General features: G+C 42.1%; 3 protein-coding genes and 1 pseudogene across 7 annotated transcripts; 2 read left to right on the top strand and 2 right to left on the bottom strand.

Moving 5' to 3' along the window:
- Positions 1 to 1,896: 1,896 nt before the first annotated feature.
- LOC115690537 (uncharacterized CRM domain-containing protein At3g25440, chloroplastic) lies at positions 1,897 to 6,047 on the top strand. 3 transcript variants are annotated; one of them, XM_030616902.2, is made up of 4 exons: positions 1,897 to 2,236; positions 2,955 to 3,243; positions 3,993 to 4,400; positions 4,998 to 6,047. In XM_030616902.2, exons 1-4 carry the CDS (start codon positions 2,109 to 2,111, stop codon positions 5,544 to 5,546), a joined length of 1,374 nt encoding a protein of 457 aa, XP_030472762.1. In that variant the 5' UTR covers positions 1,897 to 2,108; the 3' UTR covers positions 5,547 to 6,047. The 3 variants fall into 3 exon arrangements, with proteins under 3 accessions (XP_030472762.1, XP_030472761.1, XP_030472764.1); XM_030616901.2 differs by having other exon boundaries at positions 2,922 to 3,243; XM_030616904.2 differs by having other exon boundaries at positions 2,097 to 2,236; positions 2,947 to 3,243.
- Positions 6,048 to 6,730: 683 nt separating this feature from the next.
- On the top strand, positions 6,731 to 11,153 carry LOC115690538 (protein FAR1-RELATED SEQUENCE 5). Of its 2 annotated transcripts, none has more exons than XM_030616905.2 (4): positions 6,731 to 6,892; positions 7,707 to 8,155; positions 9,565 to 9,787; positions 10,243 to 11,153. In XM_030616905.2, coding segments are annotated over exons 1-3 (654 nt in total). In that variant the 5' UTR covers positions 6,731 to 6,891; the 3' UTR covers positions 9,769 to 9,787; positions 10,243 to 11,153. The 2 variants fall into 2 exon arrangements, with proteins under 2 accessions (XP_030472765.2, XP_056170613.1); XM_056314638.1 differs by lacking the exon at positions 6,731 to 6,892 and adding an exon at positions 6,919 to 7,056.
- LOC115690539 (uncharacterized) lies at positions 10,155 to 11,119 on the bottom strand. 2 transcript variants are annotated; one of them, XM_030616907.2, is made up of 2 exons: positions 10,989 to 11,119; positions 10,155 to 10,816 (listed from the first exon to the last, which is right to left on the bottom strand). In XM_030616907.2, the coding sequence occupies exons 1-2, from the start codon at positions 10,994 to 10,996 to the stop codon at positions 10,234 to 10,236; spliced, it is 591 nt and encodes a 196-aa protein (XP_030472767.2). In that variant the 5' UTR covers positions 10,997 to 11,119; the 3' UTR covers positions 10,155 to 10,233. The 2 variants fall into 2 exon arrangements, with proteins under 2 accessions (XP_030472767.2, XP_030472768.2); XM_030616908.2 differs by having other exon boundaries at positions 10,881 to 11,010.
- A 1,705-nt stretch (positions 11,154 to 12,858) lies between the features above and the next one.
- Positions 12,859 to 16,463, bottom strand: LOC130138949 (MDIS1-interacting receptor like kinase 2-like; annotated as a pseudogene).
- Between the last annotated feature and the right edge of the window lie 396 nt (positions 16,464 to 16,859).

Raw genomic sequence — 16,859 nt, 5'->3', positions numbered from 1 at the left:
ATATATATGTGAAAACTGGAATTACGGAGGCGTCTTTTAACGTAATAGCAAGTTTTGTTTTGGAATTCCAAAGTTAAGCGAGCCTAGGCCAGAGGCTCCCCCTCTCTTCCCTACGCACGTCTAAGGATCGAGCCATGGACGCACTGCCATCTCTCCTCCCTGCGTACCGCCGCCTGGGCCGTCACACTCTCCATCCTTTACGGGCACAACTCCCTCGCTGTGATCCCACACGCGATCGGGAGTCGGCTCTGATACCATAATGTGACATACTAGATTTAACTCGCGGAGGCGTCTTTTGACATAACGGCAAGCTTTGCTTTGAAACTATAAAGTTAAGCGAGTCCATGCTAGAGCACTATCAGGATGGATGACCTTTTGGGAAAGTGTCTGCCTGTACGCCAAAGGACAAAACCGTAAGGTTTGGTATGAGATGGGTCAAAGTGGACAATACCTTGAGTGAGTTAAATCTAGGGTGTCACAATATGGTATCAGAGCGGGACCCTCTCCAATAGGTGTGTGGTTCAGGGACGAACCACGCGAAAGCTAGTGGGCCTGTAACAACCCGGTCCGATGAGGGCGAGGAGTGGTCACCGGGGCCAGAGGGCCTGGACAAGGAGCGGTTCTTGGCAGGCTTCTAGGATGGCGAATGGGACAAGAATGAATCGAACTATGCACCGAACAGGAGGAGAGCGAACCTAAGAAATATATATGAAAACTGGAATTAACTCACGGAGATACCTTTTGACGTAACGGCAAGTTTTGCTTTGGAACTCCAAAGTTAAGCGAGTCCAACCCAGAGCACTACCAGGATAGGTGACCTCCTGGGAAAGTGTCTGCTTATACGCCAGAGGACAAAACCGCGAGGCTCGGTATGAGATGGGTCAAAGCGGATAATAGCTCAAGTAAGTTAAATCCAGTGTGACACAAAAAGAATAAAGGCACTAGAGGTTTTGAATTATCATTGATACACATTTTCGATCGAGTCGGTCCTTCCTTAAAAGATGAACGGAGATGTTATTCCATGGGGCATTCTACGTGGCATTACAAATTTAAAAGTATGTTTTTCAAGATTTTTGAAAATGAAAATCTGAAAAAATAGAAAAACAAAGAAAGAACGAAGGGTTTGGTCAGCCAAAGGAAAATGGCATGACTTAATCACATCACATAGATATGTTATCGAATCGATGAAGTGCTAGCAAAAGGATTTACAAGGCACGAATTACACTAGTGAACCATACTAAGATTTACCGGATTTTCATGTTTCTATGATCGGGATGTTTGACTAAATCATATCTACTACTTATTTTGAGTGGGCTCGTCAATGGTGCCCAACTGAATGTAAGCAGAATAGACTAAGCTGATTGAATTGAATTGAAATGATATGAATATGAATTCATTCATTTTGGCGAAGAGAAAAACGATCAACGACTTTCTGTCTTAACGCTCCCTCGAAATTCGAGATAATTACACAAATGATCCATAAACTTTAGTCTAACATATAATGTCGTCATTGAACTCTCTATCTATTTAATGTTATCCCTAAATTTTATGCTAATGTGTAATATCATTCTTGAACTTTTAATTTATTCAATATGATACTTAAAAAATTTTGACACATGTTCAATTTAGTCCCAGAACTAAATATTATCTTCAAACTTGAATTAATGGAACGATAGCATTGAACATTTTTGAACATTTTCATATAGTTCAATGACTAAATTGAACATACACAAAAAATTCAAAGATCGTATTGAACAAATTAAAAGTTCAGAGATGACATTACACATTTAACTAAAATTTATAAATAGTACTAATAATATTAAATATTAAGTTAAAATTTGAAGATCATTTGTGTCATTATCCCTAAATATTTTTCGGGAGTAAGCAAGACGGCGGGAGGGCTCCGACGCAAGTCCAGCCCATCAGAGTGGCGGGGGACAGACTCGCTCCCGACTCATGCAGGCAGCGTGCAATCAGAGAAAACGACGAAGGCTGAAGCAGCGAAATCCAGCGTTCTCACGAAGGAGCTGCACTCCTCGTTGAGCCGATCAAACAGGGAAAGCTCATACAGAGAAGACCGAATTCGAGTCTGAAGAGGAAGCGCAAGAATGACGGGCAGGGCCTTCGCCGCCTCTTCAATGGCAGTGGCTGCTCTCTGTAGGAGGCCCCACAGATTCAAGAATCTCCTCCCCATTGCTCTCCCCCATGTCCCTCTGCGCCATTTTCACTCTCCCAGGTCTTTCTCCCTCTCTCTCGCCCGTAATTTGTCGGAGTTTCTGCCGCCTCTTTCGCTTCCGGTTCTCTCGTCTTCCCCGAAATTAAGCGCGTAGTGTCTACAAGATACGACCTTTGCCCGTTCCCGTGCTTTGTTCGGGGCAGCTGTCAATTGGGTTTCTAGCGGAAGCAATGATTGGTCTTGGCTGCGAGTCGTTTTGTTGTGGTTGCCGCAATTTGGGCTCATGTTTTTGGCAGAAGAGTTGAGTATCGTGTGGTTAGACTTCGAGTGGATTCTAAAGATGTTGTTTTACGTCGTAAGATGATTACTTCCTGTTTCGTGTCCGTTCGAGAGCCCGCGAAATGGGTTGCCTTCTGATTGTAGCTAGGCTCTGTTCTAATTCCAGTTTGAGATCCCTTCACAATTCTAATGTGGGTCGCGCAGACTAATTACTACTCAAGTGTTATAAATGGTTTTCCCCGGAATTTTCATCACGTCTTTTGAATTTCTTTTGGCTTCTCCGTCTATCTTGTGATTGCAAAGTCTCTTATGGTAATGTATGTATTGGATTGCATCATTGTGGTGTCTCCGTTTCGATGTTGAAAGTATTTATGCCTGATTGCTAAAATGTTTCTAGCTCCACTCTCCGATTGAACTGAGTTCAATCTAAAAATGAGTATTGCGTGAATGCTATCCCTCACTGCAGTAGCTTGGATGATGTTCTGTTCAAGGTTTTCAGACAGAAACTCGATATTCAGCCTCTCTGTGATGCAAAAAGGCTGTCCTTGGCTGGGTGTCTACAAGCTCATTGGCATCCATTCTCTAATGTGGTGGACAAAGGTGTAGAGCTGCCAAACCATTCTGAAAGCAGCGGCACAGTAGATGAACCTGGTGAAACTAAATCGAGGAGGAAAAAGCTGAAGGGGAAAAGAGCCGTCATCAGGTGGCTTAAATTTTTTAGATGGAAGAAGAAGAAAGAGTATGGAAGGATGACAGCAGAAGAGAAGATTTTATTCAAGCTCAGAAAGGTAGACTATTTACCACTTGTTGATTTGAGAAATCCAGGGAACTTACGAACGAGATTAGCAGGCCAACTTTCCATTGTTTTCTCTTTTCTTCTTACGTATGTTAAGCTTCTAGGTACTTGCTCTTTGATGATCTAGAAAGTGTGTTGTGTACCCTGGGATCTTGAAAAGAATGCTTGCGTGATATGATATAGATAAAGGTTATGGAGTTTGTCAGGAATGATGAATTGTGAATTGAGATATACTGGACATTTCAATTAGTTTTTTAAACTTATTGTTAGGAAAATGGAATTGAAGTTATAAGGTCATGATACTGTTGTGACTCGTCAAAAGTAGAAAGATATATTAGATTGGAGGTCATATAGGGGAGAGAGGACAGAGTTATCACTCATGAATGCATTAGAGAAGTCCATGTATTATGGAACACCAAAAAGAAGTGCTAATAGTTGTCGGTCAGATAAGTTTAGTAGTCTTCTTTAGCTTAACAGAATTTGGAAACCATGTGATTAAGGGATTTTAAGAGCCCATCATTTGCACGTGGATATCCTATCTATTGACCCTTCCTTCCCTTCTTGCAACTGGCTGTCTTATTGGCTGGTTCGGTGTAATAGGAACCTCCAGTGTTATTAACAGCATGATTAAGAGTTGAATTACTAATCACTTGTCGAGAGATAAAGTAGAATTGTTCCAGTTCCTGATCCAGTTTCATGTCCTCTCTCGCCTATCTAAAGATGCATCATCCTCCTTTACAGGCTCGAAAGAAAGAGGAGAGGCTTGTGGAAGCTTTGAAAAAGATTGAACCTGCAGAATCATCCGAACCAACCCATGATCCTGAGATATTGACTCCGGAAGAGCACTTCTTCTTTCTGAAGATGGGCCTTAAGTGCAAGAATTATGTCCCAGTTGGGCGAAGGGGAATTTACCAAGGTGTAATACTTAACATGCACTTGCATTGGAAGAAGCACCAGACGGTGAAAGTGGTGGTGAAAACCTTCTCGCCAGAGGAGGTTAAGGAGATTGCTGCTGAACTCGCTAGATTGACCGGAGGAATAGTTCTTGACATTCATGATGAAGACACTATAATTATGTATCGAGGGAAGAATTATTGTCAGCCGCCAACAGAAATAATGTCGCCTAGGATCACTTTGTCGAGGAGGAAGGTAACCGCCTCCCCCCCTCTCTATTGAACAAAGTGAATCTGTCTATTAAGTTTAAGTTGGGTAAACCGTTGGTTTTAATCAAGTGATCAAATCTGTTACTGCATTTAATTCACCTTTAGGATTTAACAGATATCATGTAGACGAGATTACAATATATTTAAAAAAATTGTGGAGTCTAAATTGTTGCTTTGAATTGATTATTCTTAGCATAACTTGAAAAGAAAATATTTTTGGTACAAGCTAAGTTCATTTTCCAGCATTGATATTGCTTTGTATTCTGGCATTCTTGATCAAGCAAATGTATATTTCAGTTCTCAATTTCCTTTTTCACCAAAAAAGGGTCCTGGCGTTAGGGCTTGTTTACTGTGTTTTCTGTAGTAATTTTGCTATCATGTGCATATGGATAGTTTGATTAGTGTCTGCAAGAAGTGTTCTTCTTTGGTGATTTGCTTTTTTTTAATTGACTTTGCTGATTTGCTTGAATTGCACTATAGTATACAAAATATTCATATTCGAAGCTTCATGGTTGATTTTTTTGGCATTCCAAAGATGCTTATATGTTTGTTCACGCCATAAAGTTATTCCTTTTGTCATCAGGCATTGGATAAATCCAAATACAGGGATGGTTTAAGAGCAGTTAGAAAGTATCTTCCAAGACTTGAACAGGATCTTGAGTTGCTTGAAGCACAGGCTCAAAACAAAGTTGAGGTTAAAAAAGAGGCGGATGGTGAAATCCAGGCAACAGATATTGGAGGCATATCTTCCACGGGAAAATCGAAATTGCAGCTGGCGAATTCCGAGAAGCTGAGAGAAATTTTGGGTGGAAATGATGAATCGGTTGACGATGACTCTAACATGGAGTCGGGTGTAGAATCAGATTCAGAAGATTTATCTGATATTTTCGAGACGGAAACTGAGGCTGATTCTGAGGACAAGAGGGAAGAGGACCTGTTTCTGGACATATTCGATAAGTTTCCTGTGGAAACTGCCAGAGAGCCCGAGGATTTTGAGGATCACTTGCGTCAAATATCTGTGGATACAAGAAACGCGAAAACATTAGGAAAAGATGCCGACTCTCCTGACCTTGATGAGGTCGACAGGTTGTTTCTGCGTGCAGCTTCGCTGTTGAAGAAAAGGAAAAGATAGTATCGCCAATTCAGTAAAGTCTGCAGCATAAACATTGTAGAGCATACTACCCTAGTGCACTTCAAGTCTTAGCTATCTGGTGTGGTCAAAAGATGCATTTCTAAGGTCAGCTGGTAGCTTTGGTTGAGGGGCACTTAAAGTTGGATTAATCTGACATGCTTCTTGTTATTGCTCTGCAAACAGAACTGGTAACGGCATCATATATATATGATAGAAATTCGGCTTTGTTTTGTGAAGCTGCAAATGCCGAGCTTTGTGAGGATTAGGAGAGAATGATACGGGAGGTTTTGCTATTTGGTCCTGCTTTCCTTTGCTCTGCTTTTGCCAAGCCACTTGGGGCAAGCACATGTCGAAATTCAAATGTTCGATGGCAAAACCGAACCATCGTGGTCTCGCCGTTGTATTTCACTGATGATTGTGCAGTCAGACCATATGTATGGGGGAACCGGATTGAAATAAGCCCTTGCTCATTCAACAAATGCAATCGTTTCATTCTCTCCATTTTTCGCCACTTGTATACGTCGCAACGTTGTATTTTGCTGTCAAATTTCTTTGGAAGTTGCTCTCAGTTTCAAGCAGCCCCCATAAGGGTTATCTGAACAAATATTGCTGGAGCAATGGAGCTGCCTCAACCAGCATCTGTTAGAACTTGCGTGCACAAGAATTTAGTGCTGTATAAAATTAGTAATGTTGGGTTTTTGCTTTTGTGGAGGATGAGATATTTCTACTCCTGAGAGGGTTGAAGCTGGACACCCCAGATAAATGATAATATCTCTATTCAATTTTTATTAATAAGTAAAAACTAAGTGCTTGAAAAATCACATTATGTTCCTTGGGGACAATAATAGTTAATAAGGAATGTTTAAATTCATACAAATCGTGTAGACCAAGAAGAAAGATTCATTCTGATTTTATGGAAAAATGGAAGAGTCAAAAAGAATTTGTCCCCCCAGATGAAGATAATCAGAGAAGTTTTCAGTGAATTATATGACCCAAGAAATTTTGAAGTCTTAACCCGTTTCCCCTACTTGATATTTCACTTCAATTGGCCGACAGTAAAAAAAAGATTAAAATAATCCATTACCAAATAGTCTTTTTAATTCGAAATGACGAAAAAAGATCCAATTTGCTCTTTTTTATTTTTCATTGAAAACGTATTAATAATGTGAAGAAAAGCCAAAAACAAGAGACAGGTGGTTGTCAATGCGTTTTCCACTGAAGACGATCGCTTTCTTTTCTGTGCGTCTCCGAGGTCTTGTCCGAACTCCGAACAGAGGAGCTTCGCAAAACTCGCTCTCGCAGTCTCGCAAAGGGGATTGAGGTTCCTTGCGCGTCCATTAATTCGAGTAAAGCTCCTAAATTTGCTTCTGCTTTTCTGGTCTTGAGTTATTGCTCCTGCCCACTTCCTGATTCAGTGCACTTCTAGTGCTTCGTCAGCTTCGAATCTCCTGTTAGGGGCTGTAATTACTTGCGGAAACTCACAAATTACGATGCTTTTGGAGCTCTCTAGGTTCTTTGCTAGTCCTCCTTTATTTTTTTGCTTCTGGGAAAACTTGATGAGTGACATAGCCAAAACTGGAATTGCATACTTGAGAGCTTCTTGTCTATTGTTTCTTTTACCCCGTCACAGAAGTTCCATTTTTGGCTGTGTTTGATGACTATAAGCTAATTTTTCTTATTTAGTTGAATCTTGAATCGACTGTTTTATGGGTTGGCTGTGTACGTAGATTGCATATTTATTGAACTGCCGGAGTTCTGTCCCATGATCGAGTTTTGACTATTTTGGGTGCCAAAAGTATGCGCTCGAGAATCAGGTGTCATTTTGCGTTTCTTTCATTGTCAGTTCGATATTTTCTGCCATGACGGCGCCGTAGATCTTTGTCTAATGCGAATTATCTTGGTATCTTTACCTTATTCATCGGTACCAATTTGAAGAAAACGAGCTTCCTTAGTTCCCTTGTATGAAATTGGAAGTCTCTCTCCTCTCTCTCTCTCTCTCTCTCTGGGTGCTAGTTGTTGGGATATATTATTTTTTTCTTCTAAAAGTATCTTGTTCTTCGATATGTTTGGGGAAAAAGAAGAAGTATAAGGGTTCAGATGGTGATCTTGTTTGCTTTGGTATGGCTTTATCTTATGATGGGTCTGTGGTAATGTTGGCAGTGGATGAGCGGCCATCTGTGGTTGAGGATGGGGATGCAATCGAGTGTTCAAGTGGAAAAGAAACACCAAATGAAGGGTGTTCTGATATGGAGCCATATGTCGGGATGGAGTTTGAATCTGAGGAAGCTGCAAAAGTTTTTTATGACACTTATGCCACACACATGGGTTTCATCATGCGCGTTGATGCGTTTCGGAGATCAATGCGTGATGGGAAGGTTGTATGGCGTCGGCTTGTCTGTAATAAAGAAGGTTTCCGAAAGTCAAGGCCTCGGAGAAGTGAAAATAGAAAGCCAAGAGCTATCACGAGGGAAGGCTGTAAGGCAATGATAGTGGTCAAGAAAGACAAAACCGGAAAATGGGTGGTCACGAAATTTATAAAGGAGCATAACCATCCACTGGTAGCTGCTCCAGCAAATAGCCGCCGGAGTGTTCTTCTCTCTCAAACACCAGTAAGTGCGCTTATTTACCTTCACATTATGAATGCGTGTGTGCACTCATTAGTTGACAAATACGGATTCTATTTTCCTCGTGCTTATAAATCAGTGTACTCTGACATTCTCTCAATCTACTACACTTAGTGGGAGGTTTTTATTGCCCTTTATGCTTCCAAATTGAGGAATCATATTCAATAATTTCAAGAGTCTGCAGATAGCTTCTCGTGTGTGATACTGATGCTGGTGTTTGCATTCTATTTTTAATGAAGTAGCAGTAAGGCTCAGGATAATGGTAAGATCTGTGAACATGTAGACTTGTGACAGAGTTCTATCAATTCTTTTATACCCCCTGTCCTAAAATCCTGGCTACTTGGAAGCCAAGATACACAGTCCTTGTCATATCCAACCATCCCTAGGGTGCATATATCTCAAGGATGAAAGAGTCTGATGCCATTCCCCTTCCCTAGAATAAACAGTAGAAGTGTAGCGTGCCAACAATGATGCTTTTTTCTGTGGCTATTGAAGTAGTTTGGTGTTGCTTTCCCATAGGGTTTAAAAATTGTAAGATGGATGTGAAAAGGCATATCTTCTGGATAGACTGTGTGCTGCCAAATGAGTATCTAGAGAGGGTTCAGGTTCGAATGATGTGAAAAGAGAGCAAATTTAGTTGTCTGATCTGAAGAGCGTTAGCCTGTTGTTAGAAAGTAATTTGCATTCTGATGCAAGAATTACCTTTTTCTCCCGATGATTTATCACACTTACCTGGGCACCGAAGCTTGCTTAGCGATTCTAGAGTAAGGAGTTCACCGGGATCACCCCTTGAAAATGGGTTTGTTGCAGAAGTAACTATCTTCTAGTTTGTTAATCCTTATATCAGGCATCACAATAACACATCTTGACAGGAAGTCAAGTTAATTTAATAGAAGATAGCACAGAAGACAGGATTACATTTGAGAGCAGCCCCATTTTGCTCTGGAGTTATAAGCGCGAGCTGCTGAGGCTTGGCCACTGATGTATTGGTTGCCTCAGAACCATGACAGCATGGTTCTGATTTATTTTGATAAGTAAATGAATTTTACCATGACGATATACTAATATTATTAAGTTCCAGCTCAAGTGAGGATAACTGGTTATATTAAAGGCAACAGCACGTGCTTCATTTGACCATGCTCCCTTGTTTGAGAATCCTTGTGGTGACTTTATCCTTTCTTTGTACTACCGAACATGTGGGGGCTTCTGTCGTTTTGGTATGATAATGATATTCTGGAATTTCAAATCAGCTGAGGTTTGACCTTTTCCGAGTAAATACTTAATGCCATGCCTGGGATTTGTCATTCTGATTTGGCGGTGCATTCTCTGATTGCTAGACAGCTGATTGTCTTGAATCTCTCCGACACTTAATTTGATATACTGTGACACTGCAGGATGAGAAAGATGTTAAAATTCGGGAGTTGACTGCTGAGCTACAGCGTGAGCGGAAGAGATCCGCCGCTTATCTGGCGCAGCTCGAAATGGTTTTGCGGGATATGGAAGAGCATTCAGGCCACCTATCGAAAAACATCGAAGACATAGTTAAAAGCGTGAGAGAAATTGACTCGAGGAGAGCTCCTGTCAGTGGTAGCCAATAATGTGTCTCTTGTAACTGCGGTAGTCATGTTCATGTCTTTTTCCCCTTAGGTTGCAGATTAGCTGCAGGATGGGTTGAACCTTCTAAAAATAAGGGGAATTAATTAATAGTAAGGCTAACATAGCTAACTTAGAAAATGGAAGGGCTATAATCAGCTTGATTGATTGTGCTTGTTTAAGATCTTTTGAATACTTTCTCATAATTTCATCAACCATTCTTAGTTGTCAATAACATCACTCTGCATTGCGAAACTGACTGAGTACCTCATTCAAAAACCTGTTCGAGTCGCTTCTTCAGCATCAAAATTTCCCATGACATGCTCATGCAAAAAATCATATACGAACCAAGCTGCATTTCAGTTGAGAAGCACGAAGGACTCAAAAGAGCTAGAAATTCACTTCAACTTCTCATTATGAACACTAAAGAGTTGTACTTTCAATTGCTTCGAAACACTGGCTCACACTCATCAATGCAGAAAAGCATACACGGCGGTGGAAATATAACCCACCAGAGCCGAGGACACGAGCACGACCAGCGCCGACACCGCACGGACCGCCGACTTGCTCCCGCAGGACAGCATGCCGAGCCTAATCTCGATGACGCTGATCATGGACAGCATCAGGAAGACGCAGCCCATGACCGAGCCGAAGGCCGAGCCGACCATCCCGAACCTGAGGACCTTGATGTTGATGTGGGCCCTGAGGGCCTCGTTCACGTCCTTGCTGTTGAGGAGGTTGATGGCGAGCTTGAGGCCCTGGGCGACGAGGGAGGAGAAGAGGAAGAAGCTGAAGGAGACGACCTCGAAGACCAGGAGCTTCTTGACGACATCGATGCCGGCGTCGCAGGGGCCCGGGTTCTCGAGGCTGTGCTGGGGCGGGGTGGTGAGGGAGAGCCCCACGAAGACGGCGATGGTGAAGAGGGAGTTCACGTTCACGAGGCCGTCGAGGGCGGTCACCTGGACGCTCGTCGTGGTGGTGGCGGCGGAGGAGGAGGAGGACACGGTTCTCGCCGCGTTCTGCGTGTAGTAGTCCTTCGGGTACGCCCCGGATCTGCAAGAAAAGGGGAGAAGGAACGTTAATATGTAGGGGGAGAGAGAGAAAGAGAGAGAGTTACTCGTCCATGGATGGATCTTGAAAATGCTGGTCAAGAAACACGGGCTTAGGCTTTGGACTGTCTGCTACAGAGAGAGAGAGAGAGAGAGAGAGAGAGAGAGAGAGTTACTCGTCCATGGATGATGGATCTTGAAGATGCCGGTGAAGCTACGGAGGGCTAATGCTTCGGACTGTCTGCTACACAGAGAGAGAGAGATCTACTGTTAATGTTAACTTTCTTGGTGATTGCTTGCAGGGTTTTGCATCGATGTTTCTTGGAAGGGAGAGAGGGAGATGCTTTTGCTTTTGGGTCAATTTACTTTTTTGCTTTTTATATAATTCTGGGTGGGTGTGGGTGTGGATGAACGAGAGAAAAGAGAGAAGGACGTTCGGACACGGAAAACAGGTGTTGGAGCTGGAGTACACTCCGTTTCCGAAAGAGTCATTGTCTCTGTACCTGTTCCATGTCTAGCCACCGTATTCGTAGGTTACTGCTGTCGTCCTTACCGATAAGGGGCCGTCAGCCCGGCCCTAACTTGGGTGGGCTGGGTTGGGATGGCCCGTGTCATTGGGCCTAGTGGGCCGGCCCATGAATGGCCCATTCTAATTTAACAGCGTCATGTTCGGCCGCATTAATCAAAATAAAATCAACTTCTAAAGAAATTCAACCCCTCCTCCTCCTCCTCTTACTTTCGCGATCATGCGCTTCCCCTTACTTCTCAGAAAATGGCGATCTCTCTGTAAAGGATATTTCCAAGCTTGGAATTCGCGATCGACCAAAATCAGCGGCAGCGCCTAACCCATTTCCCAGACGGCTCGCCAACTTTCAAAAAACTTTCTTTGGCGAGGGTCGAATGTTTGGAAGATGTTGGACACCGTGGGCTGGGCTTCCCCAATGGTGAGGAGAAGGCCATCTGCACGATATGTTCCTGTGATGATAAAAATGTGTTTTTAATTATTAGGTTGTAATTTTTTTTATGAGAATGTAATGATCTGAGTTTGCTTCTCACGTATTTGTATTTTGACAATGGCAACCTGTATGGTGTTATTTGATTTTATAATGAGATGTATTCGTTCAGGTGCGAGTCTTACGTACTATGTTATGTATTCCATTTTTGTCCGATTATCCCTGCTTGGAACTCACTATAAAAAATAATCGTGAAGTAGGAATAATTTATTCTACTGAAATTTCCTTAATTTTTTCCATCGTTTAATTGAATTTTAAATTAGTTTTAAAAAATATAAAAAAGAAACAAAGAAATTAAAAACCACCCTGGGCATAACGTGCTTGAGCCTAACACGGGGGCTAGCACAGCCCATTGGTGTCATGGGCGTGCCTGCCCGTGCACGGGATTTCCCATGCCATGCTTGGCCCGACACATAAAATTGACGGGAAAATTATCCAAAAAGTCTTAGACCTATTGCATTTTTGCCAATTCAGGCCTAAATCTTTCAATTTTGCCAATTGAGTTCTAAACCTTTTCACTTCTTGCCAATTAAGTCCATTCGGCCAATTTTGGCCGGAAATCGCTAACGTGGACATCGGCGATTAAATATCACATCCCGTTCATCAAGTAAATTATCTCTCCTTCTCTTCTTGACTTGCGGATTCCTCAATCATCATCATTCTTTGAGGAATACCAGCTTCACACATTTGGGTAAACAAATTCCATCTATTAATTGATGTGCCAGTTAGTTATTATTGACCGTTGAATATGACCAGCTAATTGCCCCGTGCCGAACTCGCTCTGCAAGGAATGATGTCGATTCCGGACGTTCCAAACTTCCAACCTCGATTTTTGGCCGCTCGAAAGCCAAGAACCGTCGGTCATCAATCGAGTTCACTGAACATAGCGATCTCAAAGCTGTGAAGCATCCCAAAATAATTGCGCATGCACGACTTTGTGATGTGATACTGAACATGATATTTCAAACAAGTCAAAATTATTTGGCTAATAAGAAGCAAGTTATTTTACTATGAATAGATGCTTGCTTACACGAAAGGAAGAAAGTTTACTGTCATTCTACTCTAACAAAAAGAAAACATTTAGACTATGCATCTTCGAAGTTTTAATACTAATTGACATTTTACTACCGAACACAGAAGCCAGAAAAGGCGAACACAAGACAGTAACTCGATCAACAACTTCACAACCTCCTGAATATGGTCTAAAAGTTCCGGCCATCGAGATCACGGAGTTGTTCGAAGGTGACTCCAAAGAACGGCAAACCGGTGGTGCTTGAACTCGAAGCTTTCGTGAGACTTGTGTCATGGTCAGGTCGGTTGAGGATTGGTCTGCAAGCACGCGAGTGCTAGTGCTGCGACAGACATTATGTGTTGCGCATCCCGGTTCGTTGGAGGCGAGAGCCGTTGGTCCAGCACATCCTTCAATGGTGTTTGCGACTTGGATTGAGTGGATGAAAATACTGACGAGGCATAATCTCCCGGATGCTTTCCATGATTGTCTCCAGTACCACAAAACTCCAAAGCTATATACATCACATTTTTCGGTTGGAATGTTGGAATAAGCTAGCTCTGCAATTGAAGAATTCAAAGTCCATTGATAATCTTGTCATCTATAATTAAAGATTCGGAAATTTGCTTTCAAATAATCAAGGAATTTCCAATGACAACACGAGTTGGGACAGTAAATTAATATGCTTTTGCAAAGAACATCACCTGGAGCGATGTATCCGACGGTGCCAGCAATAGTAGTCCAGTTGGTCGAATCTGGCCTCAATAATCTTGCCGTGCCAAAGTCTGAGACACGAGCCTCATAATCAGCATCCAACAAGATGTTGTTGCTGGTCAAGTCTCGATGGATCAATGGAGGAAAACAGTCGTAATGCATATACGACAATGCATCCGCAACTGCTCGAACCATGTTTATCCTTTTGTCCCAGCCAAACTCTGTTGCTCTTTCATCATCATGCAGAATTGTTCTCAGGCTCCCTCTTTCGACGTACTCGTACACCAGAAAACAATGTCGTGCATGAGAGCAGAACCCGTAAAGCTTCACGATGTTGCGGTGGCGAATATTTCTTAAGGCTTCAATTTCCCTTTCAAAAGGAATGATGTCGACGGTCACATCTTCTTGGGACGATGGAATTTTCTTGACTGCAACAGTTTGACCTGATGGTAGATCAGCTCTGTAAACAACGCCATAGGCCCCTTCTCCCAAATAGTACTTGGAGTCAAATCCTTCCGTGGCCTCCACGATTCGTTCGTAGAAAATTTTGCCATCAAAACTCAGAATCTGCAAGAAATCTAAATCATTCGTCTCTGTTTGTGCATTCCTCTGTCTCTCGATAACCTTTCTTTGACGGCGATTAACAATTACGAGAAAGATCAAGAAGGAAGAGAGAACGAGGAATCCCAAGAACGAGAGAACAAGGATAATTAAAATTCTAGCTCTGCTGTGTCGATTGTGTTTCTTGCTCATGTTAGAAATATTGCATTTTTGTAATCCACTCACGCTCCCACACAACCCTTTGTTATGCTGAACTGCCTCAAATGGAGCCTCCTTAAAAGCTTTGACATTTGGGAGAGGACCTTCCAATTCATTGTAGGACACATCAACAGAAGTTAATGCCAATAAGTCAGCAAAACTATGTGGGATGGTACCAGAGAGGTCATTGTGGGAGATGTTGAAAGTTTCCAGGACTCTCAAATTTCCTAGATCTGGTGGTATTCTTCCGGTCAATAGATTTTGACTCAAATCAAGAACGCTTAGGAATCGTGCGTTGCCTATCTCAGGAGGAATGCTTCTTTCGAATTTATTTTGGCTCAAGTTCAAGCTCAGCAAGTTGGTGCATAGGCTGAGCTGCGGTGGAATGGCTCCGCTCAAATTGTTTGACGCCAGGTTGAGATGTTCCAGTCGAGATAAAAATCCAATTTCACTGGGAATATCACCTGTGATTACATTGTTGTTGAGGATAAGATCTAGCAGTAGTTGCGAGCTTCCCAATTCCCTCGGAATCTTTCCGCTTAAATTATTTGAAGAAAGGTCAAGTACCTGTAACTGCGCCATCCTTCCAAAAATCGGGGGTATCTCACCGGAAATGTTGTTGTTTGATATCCTTAAGCTCGTCAAATTGCGGCAATGCCCCCACTTCCATGAAAGTTTGCCGTGCAAATAATTGTGGCTCAAGTCTATAAAATTCAGCTGTGGATGTATTCCAAAGGCTTCCGTTACACTCCCAGTAAGTTTGTTTCCTTCGAGCCTCGCTCTAACTAATGAAGTGCAATTCCTCAAGCTTTTAGGGATATGACCGGTGAAATGATTATTCTCGACAGTGAATTTTTGCAATGATCCACCGAGGCATATATTTTCCGGCAGTTGCCCTTCGAGGGCATTATCAGCGATTTGAAAATCAGTCAAATGAACGAGCTTATTAATTTCAGGAGGCAAGGAACCGTGAAAGTTGTTATTATTAAGGCCTAACCAAGTTAAATTGGCTAAGGTTCCAATTGATGCAGGGATTGAACCAGTCAAATAATTCATATTCAAATCTAATTCTACAAGAGAAGTTAGTTTCCCTATCTCTTCGGGAATCAAACCTGAAAGATGATTTGAGAATAGGTTCAATAAATTCAGATTGGTCAAATTCTGAATAGATGAAGGGATATGCCCGACCAAATTATTTTCAGAAAAATCTAATTCAATTAGAACGCTTAGCCTCCTGATTTCTAAAGGTATGGATCCTGAAAGTTTGTTCTCCCATAAGTCAAGATACTTCAAACTTATTAGGTTGCCTATCTCTCTTGGAATGGGACCAGAAAGGTCATTTTGTGCTACAATCAATTTTGTTAAGTTGCCTAATTTTCCAAGAGAAGGAGGAATGGACCCTGAAAATTGGTTATGAAAAAGAGAGAGAAAATTTAGGCTGCTTAGGTTTCCTAGTGAAGTAGGGATAGGACCTGTGAGATTGTTTATGCCAAAATGAACTTCCAAAAGAGAATCTAATAATCCAATCTCCCCAGGGATGTGTCCACTCAAATAATTTGCACATAGGCTCAAAAAGCGAAGACTCTTTAGCATGCCTATACATGGAGGTATGTTTCCAGAGAGTCTATTCTCACAAAAATCAAGATAGTCGAGTTTGGAAAGGTTACCGATACTTGAGGTTATAGGGCCATAGATTGAGTTGTTGTTAAAGTCAAGGCCAACCACCTTGGTTAAGCGCGAGAAGTCGAGACCAGTTAAGGTTCCTCTCAGGCCTAGATTAGAAAGATTAAGATGGACGACGAATCCGTAGTCATTGCAAGTGACACCCGAAAAGTGGCAAGAGTTGTGACCATGCCACGAAGATAGGAGAGACTGGCTGTGGTTTTCGAGACTAGATTTCCATTTCAAGAGAGCCTCTGCTTCATCCTCATGGCGAGTCGCATTGGGAGCGAAAGAAGTGGTGGAAGCAGAAACGCCTATGCCCTGAAATGGAGTGGAAACAAAGACGGTGATGTTGTTTAGGATGAAGAGCGAGTAGAGCAAGAAGACGACTCCTAAAGAAGAAGGCTTCCACAGAAATGAGGAAGAAGCCATGATTTTAGGGTGGGTTTTGAGGACGTGAGATTGTCCAGGTCCGCATGTTCTCAGCAACAAGATTGGTGAGATATATATATATAGATGGCAAATCATTATCAGATGGAGCCTCAATCGAGGTCGCTATGTATTTTGTAATCTTTTGTTTCCCTCGTGAAAATCTTTTCTTTAGGAGAAAAGGCGTTGGCAAAATGTTAAAATTAAAATTTTCACTCTACGACATGCGGTTAGTCGAAAATCGTATTAGTGTTGCAATTTGCGTCAATTCCTATCGGCATAGGACATCAAGATTTCGATGAAGTAATTAACTTACGATGTTATCAATTCATGCCAACATGTAGATTATCCGTATCGTGCCATTTCATGTTAGGTCTTTCTTTGGGTAATTCGTATTTCATCTCTCATCTCGTTTTACCATCAATTCGTGTTACCGTAGAATTGTTGGTTGGAGTACAGAA

Source organism: Syzygium oleosum, unplaced genomic scaffold (assembly GCF_021117445.2).
Source record: "Syzygium oleosum isolate NSW1041296 unplaced genomic scaffold, Sole_v2.1 Sole_v2.09, whole genome shotgun sequence".
Taxonomy (NCBI): domain Eukaryota; kingdom Viridiplantae; phylum Streptophyta; class Magnoliopsida; order Myrtales; family Myrtaceae; genus Syzygium; species Syzygium oleosum.
Note: the sequence above shows the minus strand (reverse complement) of the source record. Positions and strands in the feature narration are given on the sequence as shown.

What these genes read in the sequence shown, in the direction of transcription:
- LOC115690537 (XM_030616901.2), top strand. Translation starts at nt 2,109, where the DNA reads ATGACGGGCAGGGCCTTCGCCGCCTCTTCAATGGCAGTGGCTGCTCTC. An exon ending in TTTTATTCAAGCTCAGAAAG is followed by an intron (nt 3,244 to 3,992) that starts GTAGACTATTTA and finishes CCTCCTTTACAG; the next exon opens with GCTCGAAAGAAAGAGGAGAG. An exon ending in TCACTTTGTCGAGGAGGAAG is followed by an intron (nt 4,401 to 4,997) that starts GTAACCGCCTCC and finishes TTTTGTCATCAG; the next exon opens with GCATTGGATAAATCCAAATA.
- LOC115690538 (XM_030616905.2), top strand. An exon ending in TTCTTCTCTCTCAAACACCA is followed by an intron (nt 8,156 to 9,564) that starts GTAAGTGCGCTT and finishes GTGACACTGCAG; the next exon opens with GATGAGAAAGATGTTAAAAT.